This window comes from Macaca nemestrina, chromosome 3 (assembly GCF_043159975.1).
Source record: "Macaca nemestrina isolate mMacNem1 chromosome 3, mMacNem.hap1, whole genome shotgun sequence".
NCBI classification, from domain to species: domain Eukaryota; kingdom Metazoa; phylum Chordata; class Mammalia; order Primates; family Cercopithecidae; genus Macaca; species Macaca nemestrina.
This window is the reverse complement of record NC_092127.1, coordinates 86,313,667-86,341,137: the sequence shown is the minus strand read 5'-3', so window position 1 is coordinate 86,341,137 and position 27,471 is coordinate 86,313,667. Positions and strand designations below refer to the sequence as shown.

The 27,471-nt window shown below is 38.6% G+C and overlaps 1 protein-coding gene across 1 annotated transcript in view; it reads right to left on the bottom strand.

Annotated features, from left to right (window-relative positions):
• Positions 1-27,471, bottom strand: part of LOC105486341 (mannosidase beta) — a 135,490-nt gene that overhangs the window by 59,694 nt on the left and 48,325 nt on the right. Inside the window, exons 6-7 of the mRNA XM_011749197.2 lie at positions 5,289-5,464; positions 4,272-4,382 (exon numbers count right to left, since the gene is read on the bottom strand). Coding sequence (XP_011747499.1) covers positions 4,272-4,382; positions 5,289-5,464 — 287 coding nt within the window. The remainder of the gene's footprint in view (positions 1-4,271; positions 4,383-5,288; positions 5,465-27,471) is intronic.

Below are 27,471 nucleotides of genomic sequence, written 5' to 3'. Positions count from 1 at the left end.
TACGGGTAACTGAAACCACAGATAAGGAGGCACTACTATATCTAAATGTCAAAAACATAATATTGAGCCAAATTAGCCACACACTAAAGAAAACATGCTATATGGTTCCGTGTACATGAAATTCAAAAACGGACAAAAGTAACCTAGTGATGGATGTCAGGACAGTGGATCTTTGGGAAGGAAACAGGGGTCATTATTGGGGAGGCTCACAGAAGGGAGGGGGGAGTTTGAGGTGTGAAGTGCTAGTAATTAATGTTCTGTTTCTTGAACAGGATGACAGTTACACGAGTGTTCATTTTCTCATAACTCATTAAGCTTTTCACTTACGGCTTGTGTATTTTTCTGTATGTGTTATATGTCACAATAAATAAAAAATAAAACGTTATTTGACCAAAACTCCCTAGCTTTCTTTCTCATGTTTACTTTTTCACCCTAAAACTCCACTGACAAAAGAGTTTGCAAGTCTTATAGAAAGAAAATATACTTTAAGTGGTCCTAGAGAGCTTCAAAATTACCTCCATCCTCAAGTTGCATCCTTCCCTCCCATGTGTTACCTTTCACCACTGTTACAACTCAAACAGAGCCCCTCATCCCAAAGCGAATCCATCCTGTTCTTATTTCCTACCTCGCAGAGACCTTGCCCTCTCAACTGCCTCCCTGCTTTCTAACTCTTTTTAGTCTTTCCCTCGCTACCAGCCCCTTCCCATCAGGATTTTGCTGTTGCTTTTCATTCTCATAATGGTATCCTTTTCTATGTTGAAACCATTGCAAACTTGTAATAAAGTTGCAACAGTAATACAAAGAACTCCTATATGACCATCACCCAGAGACCCCCCCATTCAAGTTTTCATCAGTTGCCCCAATAACATTATGACAAAAAAAATCACTGCACTGCACCCAGTTCGTACATAGTCTCTTCCAATGTGGAACAGTTCCTCAATCTTTCCTTGACATTTTTGAAGATTATAGTAGATTGAAGACTGAAGATTGAAGGCCCTTGTGTCTTTTCAATGTGTCACATTATTATTGAGTACCTCCTTACTTCCTGGAACAGCAAGATATTCCAGGCTCCAGCTCGAGAATCAGTCATTTCTCTAAAGAGCCCTGATTGCTTTTAGCACAGAGTGGTATTCTAGATCAAGATATGGGTCCTAAATCCATTCGCTGCTACTAGAGAGCCACTCTTCCCAGGCGCTCTGAGAAAGGATTAGGAAATATGTGAAAAGAGCTAGGAAATATGAGTGTGTGTGTGTGTGTGTGTGTGTGTGTGTGTCTACCCACACATACACATGCATTTACATGGACATTTCTTTCTCTGTCTACACATACTGAAAATCATGACTTCATACTATTAGCTCCAATTCGAATCCATTGTAGCTTTCCCCCTTTCTATGTTGATACCACCATTCTCCATTCATGAAAAGGCTGGCTTCCACCACTTCAATATATTTACTTATTTGTTCAGTTGCCTATGTGTAGCCAATCTGATCCCAACTGGCCACCATCACCAACTGGTTTAGGCATAGTTTCCAATCAGATATTTTCAGAAGAGTTGCCTATATTCACCGTCTTTACTTCCTTGAGTCATTCCTCGACCCACTACAATTTGATTTCCATGCTGATCAAGGTGACCAGTAATCTCCTTGCCACCAAATCTAAAGGATCTTTCTCAATTCTTTTCTAACTTGAGCTCCCTTGCAGCATTCAAGACTCTGAACATTCTTTGCTTCTTAAAACACTCTTTCCCTCTGGTTTCTGTGACTCCCCACTCAAATTGGTTTTCCCTCCACCTTGTCAACCATTCCTTCTTAGATTCTTCTACAGGCTTCTCCCCAAACCCCAACTTTACTTATTATGACTGACTGGGGTTCTGTCCTAGCTCTTTTCTCTGTGCCATCCCTGAGGTATTTCATCCACTACCATGGCTACAATTATCTACATTCTGCTGACTTACACATCTATATCCTTAACCCAGATGCAATCCCTAAGCTTAAGACCTATCTAATGAAACACCCACCAAATATTATTCCTTGGGTGTCTCTCAGTCACTCCACACAAAACACGTCTAACACTGAAATAATTTCCACCCAACCCCTTCCCCCAAACCTTCTCTTCTTTCTGAGTAATGTAACTCAATGAACAGTTGCCATCTGTTCAGCAGCCCAAACCAGCAACCGAGGAACCATTCTTAACTCCTTTTTTCCCACCCCCACATCATCAGTGCTTGTTCCTTCATGTGGCTCATTAGGCCCTGCAGGACCTTGTCCTAGCTACTTTTACAACACCATCTCATTCTTCAACTTCAAACTCAACCTCAGCTGCATTGAAATTTCTTTCACTTGCACAAACATGCAACATCCTTTCTAGTCCTTGGGCCCTCACATTCTTCTCCCTCTGCCTCTTTGCTACATTACTTGGCCAAATTCTACTTATCCCTCAGGACACAGGCTCTGGGAATCTTCCCAGAATGCCCCTGCTCTGTACTTCAATGGCACTCTCTACATCTCTAGAGTGCTAATTTATTCCAATGGCTCATTTAATGATTTTAACTTCCCAATCAGATTATTAGCTCTACTAAGGTCTCAAAGAGAAACAGAAGCAGTGTCTTAGTCACAGCTCTATCACCAGGACCTAGCAAAATAGCCAAAACACAGTAGGTGTGCCCTAAGTATGTACTGAATGAATCAGCCTCAAAAATAGCAAATCTACAGCAGCCACAGCCAAAGAGCACATTTCACACACATGCATTAACTCAAGCGGTGGGGCAGTTATATCCTCCTTCACTCCTGTTACTGCTTGATTCAAAGGTTGGCATCTTTATGTGTAATGAACAATAATATAATCATATTAGCCTGAAAGAAAGAATTATTTCCTTTAGAAAAAGACAGAAGTTCCTCTTCGTTCTCTGTAGTAAGTTGGAATGACTCATCATTTTTTACATTTTCATGAAAACAACACACAACAAACTCACTGTGTGAGACAGCACACATCCTCTCAGCCAAGAGGGTTACAATAAGAGTGAATGCTTTGGCCCTTAAGATGGGTCCAGGATGTTCTCCCTGTACATAACTCCACGCATGCGCGCACACGCGCGCACACACACACACACACACACAGACACACACACACATTCAGTGTCTCAGAAAATACACAGCATGACTGAACAAAAGAAAAATAGAAAATGCACTCCTGAAGGACATATCTCCACCCTTAGCATGTTGTCTGGCCCACAGGAGAGGCAACACCAAATATGAGAGGTGACACCAGCCAACTGTAAACACCGAAGCTGGTGTCCGGGAGAGGAGGAGATCTTTGAAGAGGGTTAATACTGTCTCTACTAACTACATGCCATGACTCTCATAAGCCATATCCAAGCCATCTCGTTTTTATTGTCCTGATTTTACATATTTTGAGATTAAGTAAGTAGCCTATAGCTAATACATAACAAAGTGCAGTTCTTTCCAATTCCTAGTGCTATATCCTAAAATGGGTAAAACTGAAAAATCAGAAAACACCAGTAGAAGCATCTATTTAGAAAAATGAAGAAGAATGTCAGAGGAAATAAATAAAAGTTAAAAATTATTGGTTCTGAGGAGTAAGAAGTAGGAATAGGAAGTGTTGGGCAAGGGGTCTTATTCTTCATATAAACTTTCTAGTAATATTTGAGTTTTGAAATTACACATGTATTATTTTGATATAAGGTACAATTTTAAATCATAGCAGGAGACTCCTTATTGACAAAATAATATCTAAAGTATGATCCATTTAGAAATATAAGGCCGGGCACAGTGGCTCATGCCTGTAATCCCAGCACTCTGGGAGGCCAAGGCGGTGCATCACTTGCTATCAGGAGTTCGAGACCAGCCTGGTCAACATGGTGAAACCCTATCTCTACTAAAAATACAAAAGTTAGCTGGGCGTGGTGGCACCTGCCTGTAATCCCAGCTACTCGGGAGGCTGAGGCAGCATAATTGCTTGAACCTGGGAGGTGGAGGTTGCAGTGAGCCGAGATTGTGCCATTGCACTCCAGCCTGGGGGAAAGAGCGAGACTCTGTCTCAAAAAAAAATTTTTTTGAAAAGAAAAAAAATATATATATATATATGTATATATACACACAGAGAGAAGCTTTTGAATGCTGTTACTAGAAATTGTCTCTGACGGGTGGGGACATAAGAGTTTTGATAGTTTCTTCTTTTCCCATGAAGCTCTGTATTACTATTTCTAAAAGAAATATAATTATTTCACAAAATATTTTAAATTACTTACTTACCTTAGCTGATTTTTCGATATTTAAGCCTCCATCCAGTTCAAAAAGAATAGTCATGTTGTACCCAGTCTGGTTTCCATGTCCATGAGGCCACCAAGTTTCTACAGTAATATTCTTTTAAGAAAATTAGTCACTCTAATATGTCATATTTTCAGCAAAAAAGATTCAAAGCATCACATCGATTTCTCATATAGTCAAGTACAAAACTCTAGGTTCTAAAACAATGTAAATCTCCCTACTTATATTATGCCAAATCACACCAATTCATTGATAATATTTAAAAATCAGCATGTTAGGAATGTAGCATGTATCAATGCATCAAAAGCAAAAGGAAAGAACAAAATAACATGAGTGTTCAGAAAAACAACTCTTCCTGTCTCTAACACCAAACTTACATTTATTCCACGTTCTTAACACTTAGAATGGGACTTTGAAGTTGACTCTTCTTTCAAGTCAAAAACTAAAAATCATTTTGAGTTCTTACTTTATCTCAACAGCTACTGAATATTATTTTGCTCCATCTTTTTCAGTACACAATTATTAATTAGAGGAATAGAAAAAGGAAAAAGAAAAGATAAAAATAATCCATTCTATCTTGACGTATGAAAGATCATGAGTTTAGAATTAAAATTATGCAAGTAGAATATAAGTATCAATAATTAAAATAATTGACAAGTACCAAAAATAATCACTGCTATTTAAATATAATCCATAGAATGTATTTTGGCTTCAGGATACTACAAATACTACAGAAAATTAAAATATAATGATAAAAATAAAATGAGAGGAAGAATTGCCAAATTAATGATATATTCTCTATTTTCTTAATCTTAAAATTTTGGAAAATCATTCTTTAGCTCATCCAGAAAACATATGAGAGAATAAAAATAGAGAAGAAAACGACAAATATAAGCAGAGAAAGTAGATTTTTCTTTCATACTTAGTCCCTCCTTTCTAATCTTTTCTTTAGCACAGGTATTGCTTTTCATCCATTGCTTCTCAGGAAGTACCATCATTTACCTTGCTAATGTTCAAAAATAGCTCAACAATCCTTTTCCCAGGTTGAAGTTCAAGGTTGTACATCTGTTGTGTTTGCAACTTAGGGATGGCTACGATCACTTGACCACCAACTGGCTTTGAGCTGACAACATCAAATGTAGCCTCTATTTCCAGATTCCACGCCTGGGCACTCTTATCTAAAATATAAAAAGAAAAATAAAAAAATATATATAATGCTAAGCATTATCACTGCACTTCTCAGGATTCATTGAAGGTAAGACTAAAGCAGCTTCAAACCCAGTAAGTGCTCCACAATGCTGTTGTAATGAAAACTTCGTGGAAATTTTCTTTTAATCTTCAGTTTAATCCTTCATTCTGAAGAAGAATAACAAAAATGATGTATTTTATATAGACTTCCACTCTAAAAATGTTATGATTGTAAGTCATAAAAACTTTATGGAGCATAAACAGAAAATAACAAATGGAAAGATAAAATAAATTTTCCAAGAATGATATACATTTGTTCCTTTTTATAAAGTAAAAATACTTTATAAAGTTAAGTGAAAAGTAACAGTATTTTTACTTTATAATGTAAATGGGTTTTAAAATTATGTAATGCATAAATTTATATGTATTAAAATTAATCAAATGTGAAAAAATAAAGTTATACTTGAAATGTAGATAATTTATACACAAAATATTTCCTGAGGACTTTGTATGTGCCACGTACTCCACTAAATGATGGGAATTAAATGGTGACCAGGATAAACATGACCCCTACTCTCATGAACTAAGAGTCTATAGACAAATTCAAAAGTGTAATAATCAGGACAGGAGAAATAAAAGGCTGTCCTGAGAAATAAAAACAGGACGTCAGAAAGCACATCTAATACACAGAGGGTGAAGGAAGGCTTTTTCTTTTTTTTTTTTTTTTTTGGACACAGGGTCTCACTCTGTTGCCCCAGCAGTGGCACGATCATAGTTCACTGCAGCTTTGAACTCCTCAAGCAATCCTCCTGCCTCAGTCTTCTGAGCAGCTGGCACTACAGGCATGTGCCACCCCACCTAGCTAATTTTTTTGTTTGTTTGTTTACTTTTTGTAAAGATGAGGTCTCACTTTGTTGTCTAGGTTAGTCTTAAACTCCTGGCCTCAAGCAATCCTCCAGCCTCCACCTCCCAAAGCACTGAGATTATAGACATGAGCCACCATGCCTGGCCAAGGAACGCTTTCAATGGAAAGTGGTATCTAGCTGAGACCAGAAGGATGCCTCAGCTAAGTACAGAGGAAGATGATAAGGATTCTAGGCATACAGAAGCATGTGAAGGCCCATGAGTGAGAGAGAGGAATGCCATAACAAGGAAACTTGGGCAATAACAAAATTGATGAGAGGGGTCAGCATAATTGAAAAGTTGAGCAGTGTCCAAAGGACGAACAGGTGAGGAGTTTGGCAATTTCACCCCAGATCAATGTAGAGTCATTGAAGATTTTTCATCAAAGAGCGTGATCAGATTTGCATTTTATAAGAATTGCTAAGGGTCCCAGCACAGTGATATATCAGGATGAATATGAAAGAAGCAGAAAGATAAAATCTCTCTGTGTGCAAAAAGCCTCAGAAAATGCCACTTGGAAAAGCCAGGAACAGAGAGGAGGCAGAGTGTTGATCAGAAAGAAGAGAAAACAAGACCGAAGAGGAGAGCTATATGGAAAGAAGAAAGATGAGGGATGAACTTTGGGTGTGGAGTTTGGGGTTGTCAGAATGCTTCAAAAGGGTTTTGAAGAAGAGTTTTATATATGTGCAGTACGACTCTGTCCTCCATTTCCTGTTAAATTTACATTGTTTATATAATGTCTCTGGAATTGGATTTGTGTTTAGTTTTTATTTTTAAACAAGATAGAGCAATGGGACAGACTTGGGACAAGAGCTGGGTGGAAAAAGAGACCCTTTTTAAAGTTATGCAGAAGAAACTGTTGATGAAATCTCAAAAAAGCTTGGAGGTACAGGGGGTTAGAGTCAGCAAAAAAGGTTCTCATTCTTTGCTGCCACAGAAAAAAAGGAGAAAAGCAGTGACTGTGCAGAGGCACTTAAGTTTCTATGATTCGTGGCAAAATATGGAAGGAGTTCCTATTTAGTGGCTTCCATTTTTCTCCAAAGGAAGGGGAGGGAGAAAGCTACTATCTGAGAAATACCTTAGAGACCCGTCTCCTACGAATAAAGAGATTAGTAATCATGGCTTTGCTGCAAAAGAAAAAAAAAGCTAGGTTTGTATGCTGATCAATGACAAAAGACTTTATAACTGGCACTGTTTACAACTGTAGGACCACACCAGGCCTGTTCTAAAGATGACCCCAGCACAGTTTATCATTTGCATCTCCCATCAGCCAAAAGCATAGATTTGATGCACATCGAAGTAAAATTAATCCTGGACTTAAGAACTATTTTTGTTTATTAAATGATTTATTCTGAGAAACACTAGTCAATGAGCCCTGAATTAGGTTTGTTCTGATCCAGTTAATTTTGCAGGTTACTTACTGACAGCCTCCAGGTTTTGAATCTGTCAGCTGGCAGATCAGCTAGTCTACTGGCTCATCAGTGTTTAATTTCCTCTATTGAATAGGTTATCAAACTATGGTCTTTGGGACAAATCTAGCCCACCTCTTGTTTTTATAAATAAAATTATAAATAAAATTGGAACACAGATGCTGTGGACTAAATGGGGACTCCTCCTCTAAAATGCATATGTTGAAGCCCTAACCTCCAGCTTTTTATGAAGTAATAAGGGTGGGGCAGTAATCTGTTAGGATTGCAGCCTTATAAGAAGAGGAAGAAATAGATATCCGTCTCTCTCTTTACTATGTGAGGACATAGCAAGAAGGCATCTGTCTGCAAGCCAGGAAGGGAGCCCTCACTGGAAACCAAACTGGCCAGCACCTTTATTTCGGACTTCCCAGCTGCCAGAACTGTGAGAAATAAACTTCTGTTATTTAAGTCACTCTGCCTATGGTATTTTCTTAGGGCAGCCACAGCAGACTAACATAACAGTCATGCTCATTTGTTTACTTATTGTCTTTGGTTGCCTTTGCAATACAATAGAGTTGAGTAGTTGTGACAGATGCCTAAACTGTTTTACTGTATGATCCTTAACACAAAAAGTTTGCTAATCCCTGCCCTAGAATATTCCCCCCCAAAAGGCCATTCTAACCTTTCTTTAAATATCTCTAATGACAAAAAACCTCTGTCTCACAAAATAGCCTTCCCATTTGTGCTAGGCTTGGCTATTGTAAAGACTCCCTTTACGCTGAATTTGAATATACTTCTCCTTAATATTCACCTAAAGATTTTAGTTATGTCCTTTCAGCACCTCCTACCAACCAAGCAGCCTCCTGTGTTGTTTTCTGCTACTTCTTCTTTGGTAGGAGAATCAGCTGTTAGTGACAGCCTCTGACAGGAAAACAAACAATGCAGTCCTCAAAGGTCATTGGCAAAATTCCCCAGTTTCTCTTGCTTTGAACTTGGAAGGTTCTCAAGCAAGTCTGCACTCCTCCAAAGCATAACCCGTTAACACTCCTGAGCACTACTAAATGAACAAACTAAGGTTGTAGAATTAAAAACACAGTATGAAGATTTACGAGCCTACAAAGTTATCACCAGATATACTTAAGAATATATTTTTCCCCTCTCCTCTTCTTTCAAAAAAATGTGCTCTTCCAGCAGCACATGGAAAAGTAGGTAATTTAGGTTCACAAGGGGCAAAGTCTTAAATAACCAGTAGTTTTCCTGATGTTCTTTGGTTACTCCCTTTCACTTGCTAAATTAAATTTATAAATTGCATAATCCTATTTGAAGGTAAGAAGAACTCCATCTTATAAATTAAGCCCCATTTCTAGAATACAGCTCCCTATTATCTCTCTCCTGGCATTACTAAGTCACCATTTCCTGAAGAACACCTATCATCACCAGCTCTCCTGAAGTGAAATGCAAGATCATTTCAAAAATGGATGCAGTACTGGGGGTGAGGGCAGGAAAGAAGGATTGCTATATCTTCTAGAATCCCCTACAGAGCTCATCCTTCCAATCACACCACCAAGTTCTGCATCCTCTCTTCACTTTGACTAAACAACTCCGGGCACAAAGAGGACAGGAATTCTTTATCAAAACAGGTGGAAAGGCAATGCTGGCCTGCCCTCTCCACAATTTGAGGTCTTGAGGCCCTCCCAGGCCTGAGGGCTTATTGGTATTCTCGCTGATGTCCTATGCCCAAGCAGAAGAGATTGAGTTCTATAGTTTGTTCATATAATCTCAATCAGGAAGGCAACCCAGAGGATGGCAGAGAATGTGGTTTTGACCACTGATTCACTTTAAGGCTTTGCCAGAGATGATTCAGTGAGGGTTCTTTAAAAAAGGAAAAAACAAAGAGCACAACATGTCTGACCTGGATGGGAATTTGTAGAAAGGGTAAGTAGCTACATAGCCTAGATTAATGTATGCTGCTCCTTCATTCAGAGTATCACAAGACAACTGTAGCTCATGCAGATGTGTCCAGTACATCAGCCTTCAAAATCCTCTCAAATATGCCAGCTTCCTCTTATATTCTCATACAGTCTACTCCTTTGCTAAGATGTAGTTGGGGGGAAGAAAGGTCAAAAAAAAGCTTTATTCAATTGTCTAGGAGAAAAAGGTATAAGGAGAGACACAGAAAGTAGAAAAATAAGAGGACTCAGTTACATTACTTCAAGTGTGTCAAAAAGTAACAGGAAGACATACTCCCAAACTATACGCTAAGCCTTGCTTTAATTGATTGTAAAAAAGACTCAAGTATCAATGTTTTCATCCAGTCATGTAACGTCTAGTTTCAAGAAAAACTGGGTTGTTCCACACTTATACCCTCACTAGGTGGTAATGACTATTCTAATTTACAAACAAAGGAAAAGAACCACAAAATGTTCGAGGTAGAAGAAACTTGGAGATGTTCTCATCACTTTGCAGGTGTTTCTGAGGCCCTGACTGCAGAATTTCCCTCCTGAGCCAATGGCCAGGCCAAGGGTCCAGGTTTCCTAACTCTGGTGCTCTCGATTTTCCATGAGCCTCTCGCAGTGATGCCTACCAAAAGGAATGACACTCGCAGGTACACAATGATTGACATTTGTATATGAATAATGAGGAAAAGCAAAAGCAAAGGTACTTTTTGCCTTTCAGAGCCCTAAAGCCAAATGTTGAATATATTCAATGTAAAACAAAGAATTTGGGGGCACTGTAACAATAAAATGTTAGCCTCTTATAAGAGGGTCTCTGTAAAAAACAATACTGAAATGGGCCAGGTGTCATGGCTCATGCCTATAGTCCCAGCACTTTGGGAGGCTGAGGCAGGAGGATCTCTTGAGCCCAGGGGTTTGAGACCAGCCTGGGCTACATAATGAGACTCCCATCTATAAAAATAATTTTTAAATTAGCTGGGTGTAGTGACACGCCTGTGGCCCCAGCTACTTGAGTGGCTGAGATGAGAGGATCGCTTGAGCCCAGGAGGTCAAGGCTAAAGTGAGCCGAGCTCGCTCCACTACACTCCAGCCTGTGCAACAGCCTGAGACTTTGTCTCAAAGTAAAAAAAGAAAGAACACTGAAAGCTACAAACATAGATAATATGTCTGACCCTCTGCTAAACGTATATTTTTATGGTGCCACAGTTCCTGTACTTATCAAAATAGCATCTTTGTAACCTAAACTACCTGATGAGGGCACTAAAATAGTTATGTGAGCATTTCTGTCAAGCAAATGAAATCTATTTCTTGAATAACTACCGTCTGCAAACCTTGACAGGCATTATAAATTATATCCCAATCCAAAAAGGCAAATATGCTGTCTCTAACTCTCTGAATGTACTTAGAAAGACAAAATATACCCAAGGGTCACAGTTAAGCATACAGGATGGCATCGGGAACCATAAGGACTAGCAGGGCAGTGAAAGTTCAGAGGCAGCAAGGGATTCAAGTCAGCAAGGGATGAATCTGCAAACACTGGTAGATGAAAAAGATGCTTCATCTCATTGCGGGGAAAAGCTATTCAAAAATAGCTGCCTGGATTAGCTTTGCCCTGCTGAGCTCCTCACAGCTCCCCCTTTTGCAGGCTCTCCTCTTCCTCCATCTTTAATAGAATATGAAAAGCTGCAGGGAAAGGTAGTCACGTGCATTTAAAGAAACAGTAATGACACCACACTGAAATGACCAAGCCATGGAATTTATAAATTCAAACATAAGATATTTTCCTGTACTCCTGCCAGAATAATGGGACGGACTTAAGCAGCTGCTTTTCAAAGAGCTAACCATTGCCTTAGCCAAAAATGCTGGCCCACAGTTAGTTAAAACAGCTGTTTTCCCTCTTCTTCACCAAGCAGCAAGATCTCCTTGCCTACTCAGCAGCACAAAACCCTTGAAAATGAAATCAAGGCAAAAGAGACCCAATGCAAAATGCTCCCTAGAACAAGGATAAGTTAGCAAGCTCCAAAGAAAATTTACTCAAGCAATGAGGAGACTAATCAGAGGAAAAATTATTCAAGCAACGTATCCTCTTTATGGATATTTCAAGCAAAATACCCATAAAGTTATTTTCAAGGGTTATTTTATGGATAAAATAATTTAAAGATGAATGAAAAAGTGATTCCAAATGAATGCATTAAAAAATAAATGCATGCTTATCAAATAAGCAAGACTGACAAATCTTTGTTTTAATATTATAGTCTCTGTATTAAGCCATAACCCAAGGGTTGCAATGCCCTTTAATCTACTGAGCAGGCCAGGGTCTGGCTGAGAGCTAGCCCACACTCCAACTCCATGGCTAGATCATCCAGGAAGAAGAGAGTGCTTTAGGCTGAGACAGCAAGTAAATTTGGACAGGGTGGTGAAGAGAACATCTTTAAGGTAGCAGAAGTGCTCCAAGCACACATCAAAGATTCACAGCTCACCTCAGCTCAAGAAGACAAGGGAGCTCACACGCTGAAAAACATCTCCATATTATTTATTTGTTATATATTTACTACTGTGGTAATAAAAGTGAACAGTGTATTGTTTCAACAGAAAATACCTATTGTATATTTCTAACTCAGTATGTTTATAAAACTTTACGAAAAGTTCATAAAATTAGGCAATCATCCCTTCCTAATAAACGTATGCCCTAGTGAATAGTTCACATCAGATTGTAAACATAACAGACCTAGCATGGACAAGATAATCAATAAACGGATATATGTCTGTTTCTTTCTCTCTCTCTCTCTCTCTCACACACACACACACACACACACACACACACACACACTTACCGTCATCATCATCACCACCATCCAGGGCCTTCAGTTTTGGACAGATTATTTGCTTACAAATGTCCTTAATCCTTGGAATTGAGACATCTGCCCTTACCAGTTACCCTCTCCCCGTATCTCCTTCCCACATATCTCAGTATCCCAAGTTCAGCCCAGACTTCTCCCTTTCTTCTCCTAAGTGATGAGGTAAGTTTCCCTCCCAGCCCTCATCTCCAAGGGAAAAGGACAGTAGATTCTTGCTGGGTTTCCACACCCACTAAAAAGCATCTGAGTTTCTCTTCCCAATACAGGGTTACTCTTTCACTTTTTAAAGTACTTTAAAGTTACTCTTTCACTTTTTAAGGTAATATAATAGTTATCGATATTTAAAATCTGATTAGAATATTTCAGAGCTAAGGATAAATCTTCAAATTAATATTTGCTACTGAGGTTTTAAAGAAAGTCACGCCAATGAACTGGAATCTCGTAGTGTTTAGATAAGTCACAGAAGTCTTAGAGATAAAGATAAACAGCAGTAATTTCTGCTTTCCTTTGACCTCAGTATTTTTTTCAAACATAAATCGTTTTTACTATTAACTACCTTAAACATTAAGAATATGTGAACATTATTTAGGAAGCTGAAGTTAGGGCAAATCAAACAAATGACCACAGGATATTAAAAAGTGCAAAAGTTTAGAAACCACTATTTTTAAGGACTAAGAATACAGAAAAGAAACATATATATATATGTGTGTATATATACATATATACTTATACAGGGTATAGTGTATATACCCTATATATAGTACAGTACATATATAGAGCATATATACTTATACTCTAATTTTATTACATCAAACAACCAAATTGATAACTATGAAATACATATATACTTATATATGTATATACTTATATATACTTATATACGTATATGCATATACATATATACTTATTAAGTAAATTAATTCACAAGAATTTCACATTAATTTTTTAGTTTAATAGGCTTCCTTCTGTCATACACAATTAAGTTAGGGAACTATGGTTGATCTTTTGATCTTCAGGAGTAAACTCGCTAATTTTAAGTCAAGATATAAATTGAACACTTGAAAAAGCACGAAGATTACAGTATCTCTTTCTAGCCTCAACAGGGGGAAAGCAGAAAGTGTCCCACAGACAAATTAGTTTAGGCTTTCACATCAAGTTAGCTGAAGTTACTAGACTAGATTAGTTTGTTTTAATAACTACTTTATCCACTTACTACATATACATATATATAACAGAAGCCCAATATAGAAATTTAGAAAAGACGGTTAAACAGAGGAATAAAATGCAAACCATTTGTAACACTACTACAGAGATAGCTACTGTTTGCATTAGTTTTTGTTTGTTTACTTGTTTGTTTGTTTGTTTTTGAAACAGGGTCTTTCTTAGTCACCCAGACCAGAATACAGTGGAATAATCATAGCTCACTGCAGCCTCAACCTCCCTGGCTCAAGTAATCCTCCTGAAATTGCCTTTGCAAAATTATAACTGAGGAAATTATGACAATGAAAGAAATCAGACCTAATCTACTCCATCTTGCTTCTAACATGTAAGCTGTTCTTATTCATTCCTGGCAGTAGGCTGAACTAACTTTGGGAAGGAATTTTGTTTGACTCTGAAACAAAATGGATGACAACTCTTTCCCGAAAAGACTCCTTCTTGCCTGAGGACCAGTCTGCCTTTGCAGGACTAACAAATTAGCTACAAGATTAGAAATTACAGTTTAGGGGTCATGCAAACTTAATTTTTTAGTTTAATAGGCTTTCTTCTGTCATACACAATTAAGTTAGGGAACTATGGTTGGTCTTTTGATCTTCAGGAGTAAACTCGCTAATTTTAAGTCAAGATATAAATTGAACACTTGAAAAAGCACAAAGATTACAGTATCTCTTTCTCGCCTCAACAGGGGGAAGGCAGAAAGTGGCTCCAAGAGTATAAACCTTCCCAAATTGCTACCGGGATAACATCGCTATTGTAAAACCTAGATCAGTGCTTGAGATATTTTACAGACCCTGCACTGGATGGATCAGCTGACACCACCCATACTGGTAATCTGGCTCAACCAGTTCTGCCATCCTACCCAGTAAAGAAGACAGCAAGAAAACCTTACTTCGCTCCCCCTTACGATTCTGTCTCCGACCTGACCGCTCAGCATGCCCCACTTTCCAAGCCCCTACCCACCTGATTATCTTCAAAAACTCTGATCCCACACAGCGTGGTGGCTCACGCCTGTAATCCCAGCACTTTGGGAGGCCGAGGCAGGTGGGTCATGAGGTCAGGAGATCAAGACCATCCCCACTAACACAGTGAAACCCCATCTCTACCAAAAATACAAAAAATAAGCTGGGCATGATGTCAAACGCCTGTAGTCTCAGCTACTCAGGAAGTTGAGGCAGGAGAATCACTTGAACCTGGGAGACGGAGGTTGCGGTTAGCCGAGATCGCACCACTGCACTTCAGCCTGGGCAACAGAGCAAAACTCTGTCTTAAAAAAAAACCAAAAAACAAAAAATCTCTGATTCCCAAATGCTGAATGCTTAGGGGGACTGATTTGAGTAATAATAAAACTCTGGTTTCTCACACAGCCAGCTCTGCCTGAATTACTCTTCCTCCATTGCAATTCCCCTGTTTTGATAAATCAGCTCTGTCTAGGCGGCAGGCAAGGTGAATTCATTGGGAGGTTACACTGCCACCTCAGCCTCCGAGTACTTGGGATTACAAGCATACACCACCACACATGGCTAATTTTTTTTATTTTTTGTAGAGACAATGTTTGCCCAGGCTGGTTTCAAACTTCTGGCCTCAAGTGATCCTTTGAACCTGGTCTCCCAAAGTGCTAAAGATCACAAGCATGAGCTACCATGCCCAGCCTTTCATTAGTTTTGACCCACCTCATTCCACACTTAAATTTTAAAAATGAATACATTTTATTTTAAATAAAAATTATATGTATCTTTTTTATTATGAACTCAGCTTTTTTAAAAAAATTCAGTAACTCTCACAGTGCCTGTCTCATAGTATACACCAAATAAATACATAAAAGTATCCAGACTACATTAGCTTATTCTTTTATTATTTCTCAACATTTAAACGTCTATTGATATCAGTGATACCTGCTGTCTTCCAGATAAAAACTGAAAAAAAAAATTCTGAAGAAACTACTAAAGGTAGAACTCTTTTAATGCTCTCATGAGCTTATGCTCTAATTTTATTACATCAAACAACCACATTGATAACTATGAAATTAATTAGAAATATAGGAATTACTACTTAACATGCACAAAGCACATCTTCTGAACAGGAAACATATATTTCTCTATGTTAAGTACAAAATATATTACAGTCATAAATTTTCAAAAATGAGGGAGGAGCTTCAAGATGGCTGACTAGCAGCATCTGGTATTCGCCACCTCCACAAAGAAGAACCCCTTCAGATAGACCACCTATCAGAAAACACTGAAATTCAACAGAAAAGTGACAGAAAACAGCTAAGGTAAGGAAGGAGAGAAAAGCAAGGAACCCTGCTTAGCAGGGAGCAGCTGAAAGCCTGGAGAGGCTCCCCAGTGCTGGGAAAAGGTAAGGGAGGCGCCTCCAGTGGTCTACATACCCATCATGGACTCCTGCAATCCTAGCCATGTTGAGAGCACCTCCACCCTCGCAGACCCCAAGACCAGTAGAGGGAGCTACAAGATACGCAATGGCATTGCTCCAGAGAGGGAGCTCCTAAGTGGTTAAAGCAAGGCACCATTTTGAGAGCCTAGCCCCGACCAGACTCCATGCTGCCTTTGGGCTTAAAAGCCCTACATCTCCACATTCCTGGAGACTTACTGACATCCCCACATGTAGCCAGGCACTGCTGCTGGCTGCTGCCATCAATGCTGAAGCAACTCCACCACTCCCAGGAACAGGGCTGCTACACATTTCAAAACACCCTGTGGAAGGGCTACCCTGCTTATCTCTACTACCTGGGGCAAAAGTGCATGCTCTCCACTCACCTACAGCTATTGCCACTGAAAGCAACCCCATCCTCCCCTGGAGAAGGGCGGCAGCACAGTCACTACTGCCCCCACCCAAGCATTCCACCAGTGCTCTGGATACTATCCCATGCCTGCCTACCACAACCAGCTCCCAATGCACCACTAGAGGGGTCTGAGGACAGGCCTGCCTGGCCTGGCTCTACACTCCCACTCAGTGCCTGAGCAAATGGTCTGGAAGCCTGGGGATCACCCTGCCCCAACCACCACTGTTGGTACCTGAGCACTCCTTCCAGGAGCCTGAGGACAGGCCCACTAAACCTGCAGCTACTACCACAGCTAACATCTGCCTGCATGTGCCACCTACGGGCCTGGGGACTAGTGTGCTCAGCCCGTTGCAGCCACTGCCAACACCAATGCAGACTTCTTGGAAACCAGAGGATTGTCCTGTCACTGCTACTGCCATTTCCCATGCCATACCTGCTGCCCAGGGGCCTGGAGACCCACCCATCCAGACCAGTGGTCTACCACTGCCGCTGCCAGCACCCAAGCAGGCCAGTCACCTGGAGGCCCAAGATTCATCATGCTTGGACTCACTAATACCAGTGCCAGCATATATTGCACTGAAGCCCAAGGACAAGCACACTCAGCCTGCTGCTGCCACCAGTGAAGTTTAAGGATTGGCCTCTTGATGTTCCCATCCCCAGCAAAACTTCACTACAACCTCCACTAACAACTATACTCTAAGCCACTGAGGAAATCACAAACACCACTGATGCTGTTACAGCTGAAGAAATCAGCTGTTAGAAGGAAAACTAACAAACAGGAAGGACACCCACACCAAAACCCCATCAGTACGTCACCATCATCAAAGACCAAAGGCAGATAAAACCACAAAGATGGGGAAAAAGAAGGGCAGAAAAGCTGGAAATTCAAAAAGTCAGAGCGCATCTCCCCCTCCAAAGGAACGCAGCTCATCACCAGCAACAGAAAACAGCTGGACAGAGAATGACTTTGACAAGTTGAGAGAAGAAGGCTTCAGTCGATCAAACTTCTCAGAGCTAAAGGAGGAACTACGTAACCAGTGCAAAGAAACTAAAAACCTTGAAAAAAGAATGGATGAATGAATAACTAGAATAATCAACGCAGAGAAGACCTTAAAAGAACTGATAGAGATGAAAACCATGACATGAGAACTTCGTGACGCACGCACAAGCTTCAGTAACCGACTCGATCAACTGGAAGAAAGTTACCAGTGATTGAAGATCAAATGAATGAAATGAAGTGAGAAGAGAAATGTAGAGAAAAAAGAGTAAAAAGAAATGAACAAAGCCTCCAAGAAATATGGGATTATATGAAAAGACCAAATCTACGTCTGATTGGTGTGCCTGAAAGTGACAGGGAAAATGGAACCAAGTTGGAAAACACTCTGCAGGATCTCATCCGGGAGAACTTCCCCAACCTAGTAAGGCAGGCCAACATTCAAATTCAGGAAATACAGAGAACGCCACAAAGATACTCCTCGAGAAGAGCAACTCCAAGACACATAATTGTCAGATTCATCAAAGTTGAAATGAAGGAAAAAATATTAAGGGCATCCAGACAGAAAGGTCGGGTTACACACAAAGTGAAACCCATCAGACTAACAGCAGATCTCTCGGCAGAAACTCTACAAGCCAGAAGAGAGTGGGGGTCAATATTCAACATTCTTAAAGAAAAGAATTTTAAACCCAGAATTTCATTTCCAGCCAAACTAAGTTTCATAAGTGAAGGAGAAATAAAATCCTTTACAGACAAGCAAATGCTGAGAGATTTTGTCACCACCAGGCCTGCCCTACAAGAGATCCTGAAGGAAGCACTAAACATGGAAAGGAACAACCAGTACCAGCCATTGCAAAAACATGCCAAAATGTAAAGACCATCGATGCTAGGAAGAAATTGCATCAACTACTGAGCAAAATAACCAGCTAATATCATAATGACAGGATCAAGTTCACACATAACAATATTAACCTTAAATGTAAAAGGACTAAATGGTCCAATTAAAAGACACAGACTGGCAAATTGGATAAAGAGTCAAGACCCAGCAGTTTGCTGTATTCAGGAGACCCATCTCACATGCAGAGACACACATAGGCTCAAAATAAAGGGATGGAGGAAGATCTACCAAGTAAATGGAAAACAAAAAAAAGCAGGGGTTCCAATCCTAGTCTCTGATAAAATAGACTTTAAACCAACAAAGATCAAATGAGACAAAGAAAGCCATTACCTAATGGTAAAGGGATCAATTCATCAGGAAGAGCTAACTATCCTAAATATACATGCATTCGATACAAGAGCACCCAGATTCATAAAGCAAGTCCTTAGAGACTGACAAAGAGACTTAGACTCCCACACAAAAGTAATGGGAGATTTTAACACCCTACTGTCAACATTAGACAGATGAATGAGACAGAAATTTAACAAGGATATCCAGGAATTGAACTCAGCTCTGCACCAGGTGGACCTAAAAGACATCTACAGAACTCTCCAACCAAAATCAACAGATTATACATTCTTCTCAGCACCACATTGCACTTATTCCAAAATTGACCACATAGTTGGAAGTAAAGCACTCCTCAGCAAATGTAAAAGAACAGAAATTATAACAAACTGTCTCTCAGACCACAGGGCAATCAAACTAGAACTGAGGACTAAGAAACTCAATCAAAACTGCTCAACTACATGGAAACTGAACAACCTGCTCCTGAATGACTACTGGGTACATAACGAAATGAAGGCAGAAATAAAGATGTTCTTTGAAACCAATGAGAACAAAGATACAACATACCAGAATCTCTGGGACACATTTAAAGCAGTGTGTAGAGGGAAATTTATAGCACTAAATGCCCGCAAGAGAAAGTAGGAAAGATCTAAAATTGACACCCTAACATCACAATTAAAAGAACTAGAGAAGCAAGAGCAAACACATTCAAAAGTTAGCAGAAGGCAGGAAATAACTAAGATCAGAGCAGAACTGAGGAGATAGAGACACAAAAAACGCTCCAAAAACTCAATGAATCCAGGAGCTGGTTTTTTGAAAAGATCAACAAAATCGATAGACCGCTAGCAAGACTAATAAAGAAGAAAAGAGAAAAGAATCAAATAGACACAATAAAAAATGATGAAGGGGATATCACCACCGACCCCACAGAAATACAAACTACCATCAGAGAATACTATAAACACCTATACGCAAATAAACTAGAAAACCTAGAAGAAATGGATAATTTCCTGGACACTTACGCTCTCCCAAGACTAAACCAGGAAGAAGTTGAATACCTGAACAGACCAATAGCTGGCTCTGAAATTGAGGCAATAATTAATATCCTACCAACCAAAAAAAAGTCCAGGACCAGATGGATTCACAGCCGAATTCTACCAAAAGTACAAGGAGAAGCTGGTACCATTCCTTCTGAAACTATTCCAATCAATAGAAAAAGAGGGAATCCTCCCTAACTCATTTTGTGAAGCCAACATCATCCTGATACCAAAGCCTGGCAGAGATACAACAAAAAAAAGAGAATTTTAGACCAATATCCCTGATGAACATTGATGCAAAAATCCTCAATAAAATACTGACAAACCAAATCCAGCAGCACATCAAAAAGTTTATCCACCATGATCAAGTGGGCTTCATCCCTGAGATGCAAGGCTGGTTCAACACACGCAAATCAGTAAATGTAATCCAGCATTTAAATAGAACCAAAGACAAAAACCACATGATTATCTCAATAGATGCAGAAAAGGCCTTTGACAAAATTCAACAGCCTTCATGCTAAAAACTCTCAATAAATTCGGTATTGATGGACTGTATCTCAAAATAATAAGAGCTATTTATGACAAACACACAGCCAATATCATACTGAATGGGCAAAAACTGGAAGAATTCCCTTTGAAAACTGGCACAAGACAGGGATGCCCTCTCTCACCACTCCTATTCAACATAGTGTTGGAAGTTCTGGCTAGGGCAATCAGGCAAGAGAAAGAAATAAAGGTATTCAGTTAGGAAAAGAAGAAGTCAAATTGTCCCTGTTTGCAGGTGACATGATTATATATTTAGAAAACCCCATTGTCTCAGCCCAAAATCTCCTTAAGCTGATAAGCAACTTCAGCAAAGTCTCAGGATACAAAATCAATGTGCAAAAATCACAAGCATTCTTATACACCAGTAACAGACAAACAGAGAGCCAAATCATGAATGAACTCCCATTCACAATAGCTTCAAAGAGAATAAAATACCTAGGAATCCAGCACACAAGGGATGTAAAGGACCTCTTCAAGGAGAACTACAAACCACTGCTCAGTGAAATAAAAAAGGACACAAACAAATGGAAGAACATACCATGCTCGTGGATAGGAAGTATCAATATTGTGAAAATGGCCATACTGCCCAAGGTAATTTATAGATCCAATGCCATCCCCATCAAGCTACCAATGACTTCTTCACAGAATTGGAAAAAACCGCTTTAAAGTTCATATGGAACCAAAACAGAGGCCACATTGCCAAGACAATCCTAAGTCAAAAGAACAAAGCTGGAGGCATCACGATACCTGACTTCAAACTATACTACAAGGCTACAGTAACCAAAACATCAAGGTACTGGTACCAAAACAGAGATATAGACCAATGGAACAGAACAGAGCCCTCAGAAATAACACCACACATCTACAGCCATCTGATCTTTGACAAAGCTGACAAAAACAAGAAATGGGGAAAGGATTCCCTGTTTAATAAATGGTGCTGGGAATATTGGCTAGCCATAAGTAGAAAGCTGAAACTGGATCCTTTCCTTACTCCTTATAAGAAAATTAATTCAAGATGGATTAAAGACTTAAATGTTAGACCTAAAACCATAAAAACCCTAGAAGAAAACCTAGGTAATACCATTCAGGACATAGGCATGGGCAAGGACTTCATGTCTAAAACACCAAAAGTAATGGCAACAAAAGCCAAAATTGACAAATGGGATCTAATTAAACTAAAGAGCTTCTGCACAGCAAAGGAAACTACCATCAGAGTGAACAGGCAACCTACAGAATGGGAGAACATTTTTGCAATCTACTCATCTGACAAAGGGCTCATATCCAGAACCTATAAAGAACTCAGTCAAATTTACAAGAAAAAAACAAACAACCCCATCAAAAACTGGGCAAAGGATATGAACAGACACTTCTCAAAAGAAGACATTCATACAGCCAACAGACACATGAAAAAATGCTCATCATCACTTGCCATCAGAGGAATGCAAATCAAAACCACAATGAGATACCATCTCACACCAGTTAGAATGGCAATCATTAAAAAATCAGGAAACAGCAGGTGCTGAAGAGGATGTGGAGAAATAGGAACACTTTTACACTGTTGGTGGGACTGTAAACTAGTTCAACCATTGTGAAAAACAGTGTGGCGATTCCTCAAGGATCTAGAACTAGAAATACCATTTGACCCAGCCATCCCATTACTGGGGATATACCCAAAGGATTGTAAGTCATGCTGCTATAAAGACACATGCACACATATGTTTATTGCGGCACTATTCACAACAGCAAAGACTTGGAATCAACCCAAATGTCCATCAGTGACAGACTGAATTAAGAAAATGTGGCACATATACATCATGGAATACTATGCAGCCATAAAAAAAGGATGAGTTCGTGTCCTTTGTAGAGACATGGATGCAGCTGGAAACCATCATTCTCAGCAAAGTATCGCAAGCACAGAAAACCAAATACTGCATGTTCTCACTCATAGGTGGCAACTGAACAACGAAATCACTTGGACACAGGAAGGGGAACATCACACACCAGGTCCTATTGTTGGTGGGGGGGAGGGATAGCATTAGGAGATATACCTAATGTAAATGACGACTTAATGGGTGCAGCACATCAACAAGGCACATGTATACATATGTAACAAACCTGCATATTGTGCACATGTACCCTAGAACTTAAAGCTTAAAAAACAATAATAATAATAATGGAAAGAAAAAAAAGAAAAAAAAAAGGTATACAAAACAACCAGAAGTCGATTAATAAAATGACAGGAATAAGCCCTCATATATCAATAATAACCTTGAGGGTAAATGAATTAAACTTTCCGCTTAAAAGATATAAATTGGCTAACGGGATTTTTCAAAAACATGACGAAATTATATGCTGTCTACAAGTAGTTCAACTCACCCCTAAAGACATCTATGAACTGAAAGTAAAGGAATGGAAAAATACATTCCATGCAAATGGAAATAAAAAATGAGCAGGCATAGCTATATCTACATCAAATAAAACAAAGTTTAAGTCAAAAAACAGTAAAAACACACAAAAAAGGGTAACTATATCATGATAAAAGGATCAACTCCACAAGAGAATATAAAAATTCTACATATATCTGCACCCAACTTGGAGCGCCCAGATTGATGAAGCAAATATTACTAAATCTAAAGAGAGATAGATTCCAATACAATAATAGTGGGAGATTTCAACATCTTTCTCTCAGCATTATGTAGATTACCTAGACAAAAAATTAACAAAGAAACATTGTATTTAAATTGTACTTTAGACCAAATGAACCTAATACACATTTACAAAATATACAATAGCTACAAAATGCACATTCTTCTCATTAGCACATAGCAACAAGGATAGATAATATGTTAAACCAAAAAATGACTCAACAAGTTTTCAAAAATTTAAAATCATATCAAGTATCTTGTCATAACACAATGGAATAAAACTAGAAATCAATAATAATAACTTTGAAACCTGCACAAGCACATGGAAATTAAACAGCATGCTCTGAAATGACAATTAGGTCAAGAAAGAAATTAAAGAGGAAATAAAAAAATGTCTTGAAACAGATAAAGATTGAAGTACAACATACCAAAATACAGCAAAAGCAGTGCTAAAAGGGAAGTTTATAGCAACAGATACTTACATCCAAAAAGTAGAAAGATTTCAAACAAACAACCTAACAATACTCCTCAAGGAACTAGAAAAACAAGAACAACCTCAACCCAGAATTAGAAGAAGAAAAGTGATAATAATGATCAGAGCAGAACTCAAAGAAATAGAGACCAAAAAAAAAAAAAAAACAGCAAAGGATCAATGAAATGAAAACTTTATTTTTGAAAACAAGATTGATAAACCCCTATCTAGACTAATTAAGGAGAAGACCCAAATAAATAAAATTAGAAATGAGAAAGGATACATTACAACTGATACTACAGAAACACCAGAGACTATTATGAACAACTATACACTAATCAACTGAAAAACATAGAGGAAATAAGTAAATTTCTGGACACATACAACCTGCCAGTACTGACTGACAAAAAAAAATAGAGGCCAGGGACAGTAGCTTATGTAATTCCAACAGTTTGGGAGGCCAAGGCAGGAGGACTGCTTGAGAACAGAAGTTGGAAACCAGCCTCGGCAACATAACAAGGCCCTGTCAGGAAGGCAGGGCAAGGGAAGGAAAGGGAAGGGGAGGGGAGGGGAGAGAAGGGGAGGGGAAGGGAAGGGAGGGGAGGAAAAAGGAAAAGGCAAGGCAAGGCAGAAAAGGAAAGGAAAGGAAAAAAGGAAGAAAGAGAAAGGAAAAAAGAATGAAGAGAGGAAGAGAGGAGAAAGGAAAGAAAGGGGAAAGAAAAGAAAAGAAAAAAGAAAAGAAAGAAAAAGAAAGAAAGAAAGAAAGAAAGAAAGAAAGAAAGAAAGAAAGAAAGAAAGAAAGAAAGAAAGCAAGCAAGCAAATAGTGAACCTGAACAGACTAATAATAAGTAGCAAGACTGAATCAGTAATAAAATCTTCCAACACAAAAAAAATCCAGGACTGGGTGCCTTCACTGCCAAATTTTACCAAAGTTACAACAAAGAACTAATACCAATTCTACACAAACTATTCCAAAAATTGAAGAGGAGATAATTCTCTCTAATTCATTCTAGAGGTCAGCATCACGCTAATATCAAAACACACAGAGAGGCAGCAAGAAAAAAAAAAAAAAAAAGAAAGAAAAGAAAGAAAGAAAACTACAGCTCAATATCCCTGATTTGCATGGATCCAAAGATCCTCAACAAAATCCTAGCAAACCAACTCCAACAGTACATCATAAAGATAATATACCACAAGCAAGTGGAATTTATCCCAGGGATGCAAGGATCTTACATTTGCACAAATCAATAAATGTGATACCTCACATCAACAGAAAGACAGAAAACATATGATCATCTCAATAGATGCAGAAAAAGCATTTAATAAAATTCAATATCCCTTCATGATAAAAACTATCAACAAATTAGTCACAGAAGGCGTATACCTCAATATAATAAAGCCCATATATAAAAACCTAGAGCTCACATCACACCAAATGAGGAAGAGCTAAAAGTCTTTCCTCTAAGAATCAGAAAGGGAAAAGGATGCCCACTTTCACCACTCCTATCCAATAAAATGCTGGAAGTCCTATCCAGGGCAATCAAGCAAGAGAAAAACATAAAAGGTATCCAAATTGGAAAAGAGGAAGTAATATTATTCCTCTTTGCAGATGACATGCTCTTATAACTGTAAAAACTTGGAAGATTCATCAAAAAATGCTTAGATCTGATAAATAAATTCAGCAAATTTGTAGGATACAAAGTCAACATACAAAAATTAGTAGTATTTCTACACATCAATAGTGAACTAGCTGAGAAAGAAATCAAGAAGGCAATCCCATTTACAATAGCTATAAAAAATAAAATACATAGGAATAAATGTAACCAAAAAGGTGAAAGACCTGTACGAGGAAAACTATAAACGTCTGATGAAATAAACTGAAGAGGTCACACAAACAAATCGAAAAACATCCCATGCTCATGGGTTGGAAGAATTAATATCATTCAAATGACCACCATACTACCCAAAGCAATCTACAGAGTCCATGCAATCAATCACTATCAAAACACCAAAGTCACTTTTCACAAAAATAGAAAAAAACAATCCTAAAATTCACATGGAACCAAAAAAGAGCTCAAAAAACCAAAGCAATCCTGAGTCAAAGATTACATCACATTATCTGAAAACAGACACATAAACCAAAGGAACAAAGTCTAAACCCCAGAAATAAATCCACTTATTTATAAGTAACTGATTTTTCACAAAGGCACCTTGGTCAGAGAACATGTATTGAAGAAAGAACACCCTCTTCAATCCTCTTCAATAAATAGTGCTGGGAAAATTGGACATCCATATGCAAAATGAAACTGGACTCTTATCTCTCACCATAAATAAAAATCAACTCAAGATGGATTAAAGACTTAAGCATGAGACCTGAAACAATAAAACTACTAGAAGAAAACATAGGAGAAGCATTTCAAGACATCGATCTAGACAAAGATTTTACAGCTAAGATCTCAAAAGCAAAGATAACAAACATAAACATAGACAAATAGTACTATATTAAACTAAAAAGCTTCTTCACAGCAAAGGAAGCATTCAACAGAATGTAGAGACAACTGGTTGAAAGAGAGAAAATATTTGCAGACTATCCATTTGACAAGGTACTAACATCTGGAATACACAAGAAACTCAACTGAACAGTAAAAAAGCAAATAACCCGGGGCCGGGCGCGGTGGCTCAAGCCTGTAATCCCAGCACTTTGGGAGGCCGAAACGGGTGGATCACGAGGTCAGGAGATTGAGACCATCCTGGCTAACACGGTGAAACCGTGAAACCCCGTCTCTACTAAAAAAAATACAAAAAACTAGCCGGGCGAGGTGGCGGGTGCCTGTAGTCCCAGCTACTCTGGAGGCTGAGGCAGGAGAATGACGTAAACCCGGGAGGCGGAGCTTGCAGTGAGCTGAGATCGGCCACTGCACTCCAGCCTGGGCCACAGAGCGAGACTCCGTCTCAAAAAAAAAAAAAAAAAAAAAAAAAAAAAAAGCAAATAATCCCATTTAAAAGTGGGCAAAGGATATGAATAGACATTTCTCTAAAGAAGACATACAAATGGCCAACAGGTATATGCACAAATGGTCAACATCACTAATCATCAGGGAAATGTAAATCAAAACCACAAATACTATCTTACTCCAGTTAGAATGACTATTACTGAAAAGACAAAAAATAATAGATGCTGGGGAGGATGCAGAGAAGAGGAAACATTTATACACTGTTAATGGGAATGTGAGTGAGTACAGCCACAATGGAAATACAATATTTCTCAAGAAATTAATAGTAGAACCATTACCATACAATCCAATAATCCCACTAATAGGTATTTATCCATAGAAAAAGAAATCAATATAACAAAAAGATACCTGCACCCCCATGTTTACTGCAGCACTATTCACAATAGCAAAGATATAGAATCAACCTAAGTGTCCATCAACAGATGAATGGATAAAAAAGAATAAAATCATGTCTTAGCAACATGGATGGAACTGGAGGTCATTATGTTAAGTGAAAGTCAGACACAGAAAGACAAATTTTGCATCTTGCCACTCACACGTCGGAGGTAAAAATGTTGATCTCATGGAGGTAGAAAGTGAAATAATAGAGACCAGAGGATAGGAGGGGTATGAGTGGCAGAGAGGAATGAAGAAAGGCTGATGAATGGGTACAAGCATGCATTTAAATAGAAGGAATAAGTTCTCATGTTTGACAGCGTAATAGTGTGACTATGCTTAACAACATGTATTGTATATTTCAAAATAGCTAGAAGAGAGGACTTGAAATGTTCCCAACACACAGAAATGATAAATACTAGAGGTGATAGATACCTGAAATACCCTGACTTGATCATTACACATTCTATGCATGTAACAGAATATCACACATACCCCATAAATATGTACAAATATTATGTATCAATTTAAAAATATATTTAACCTTC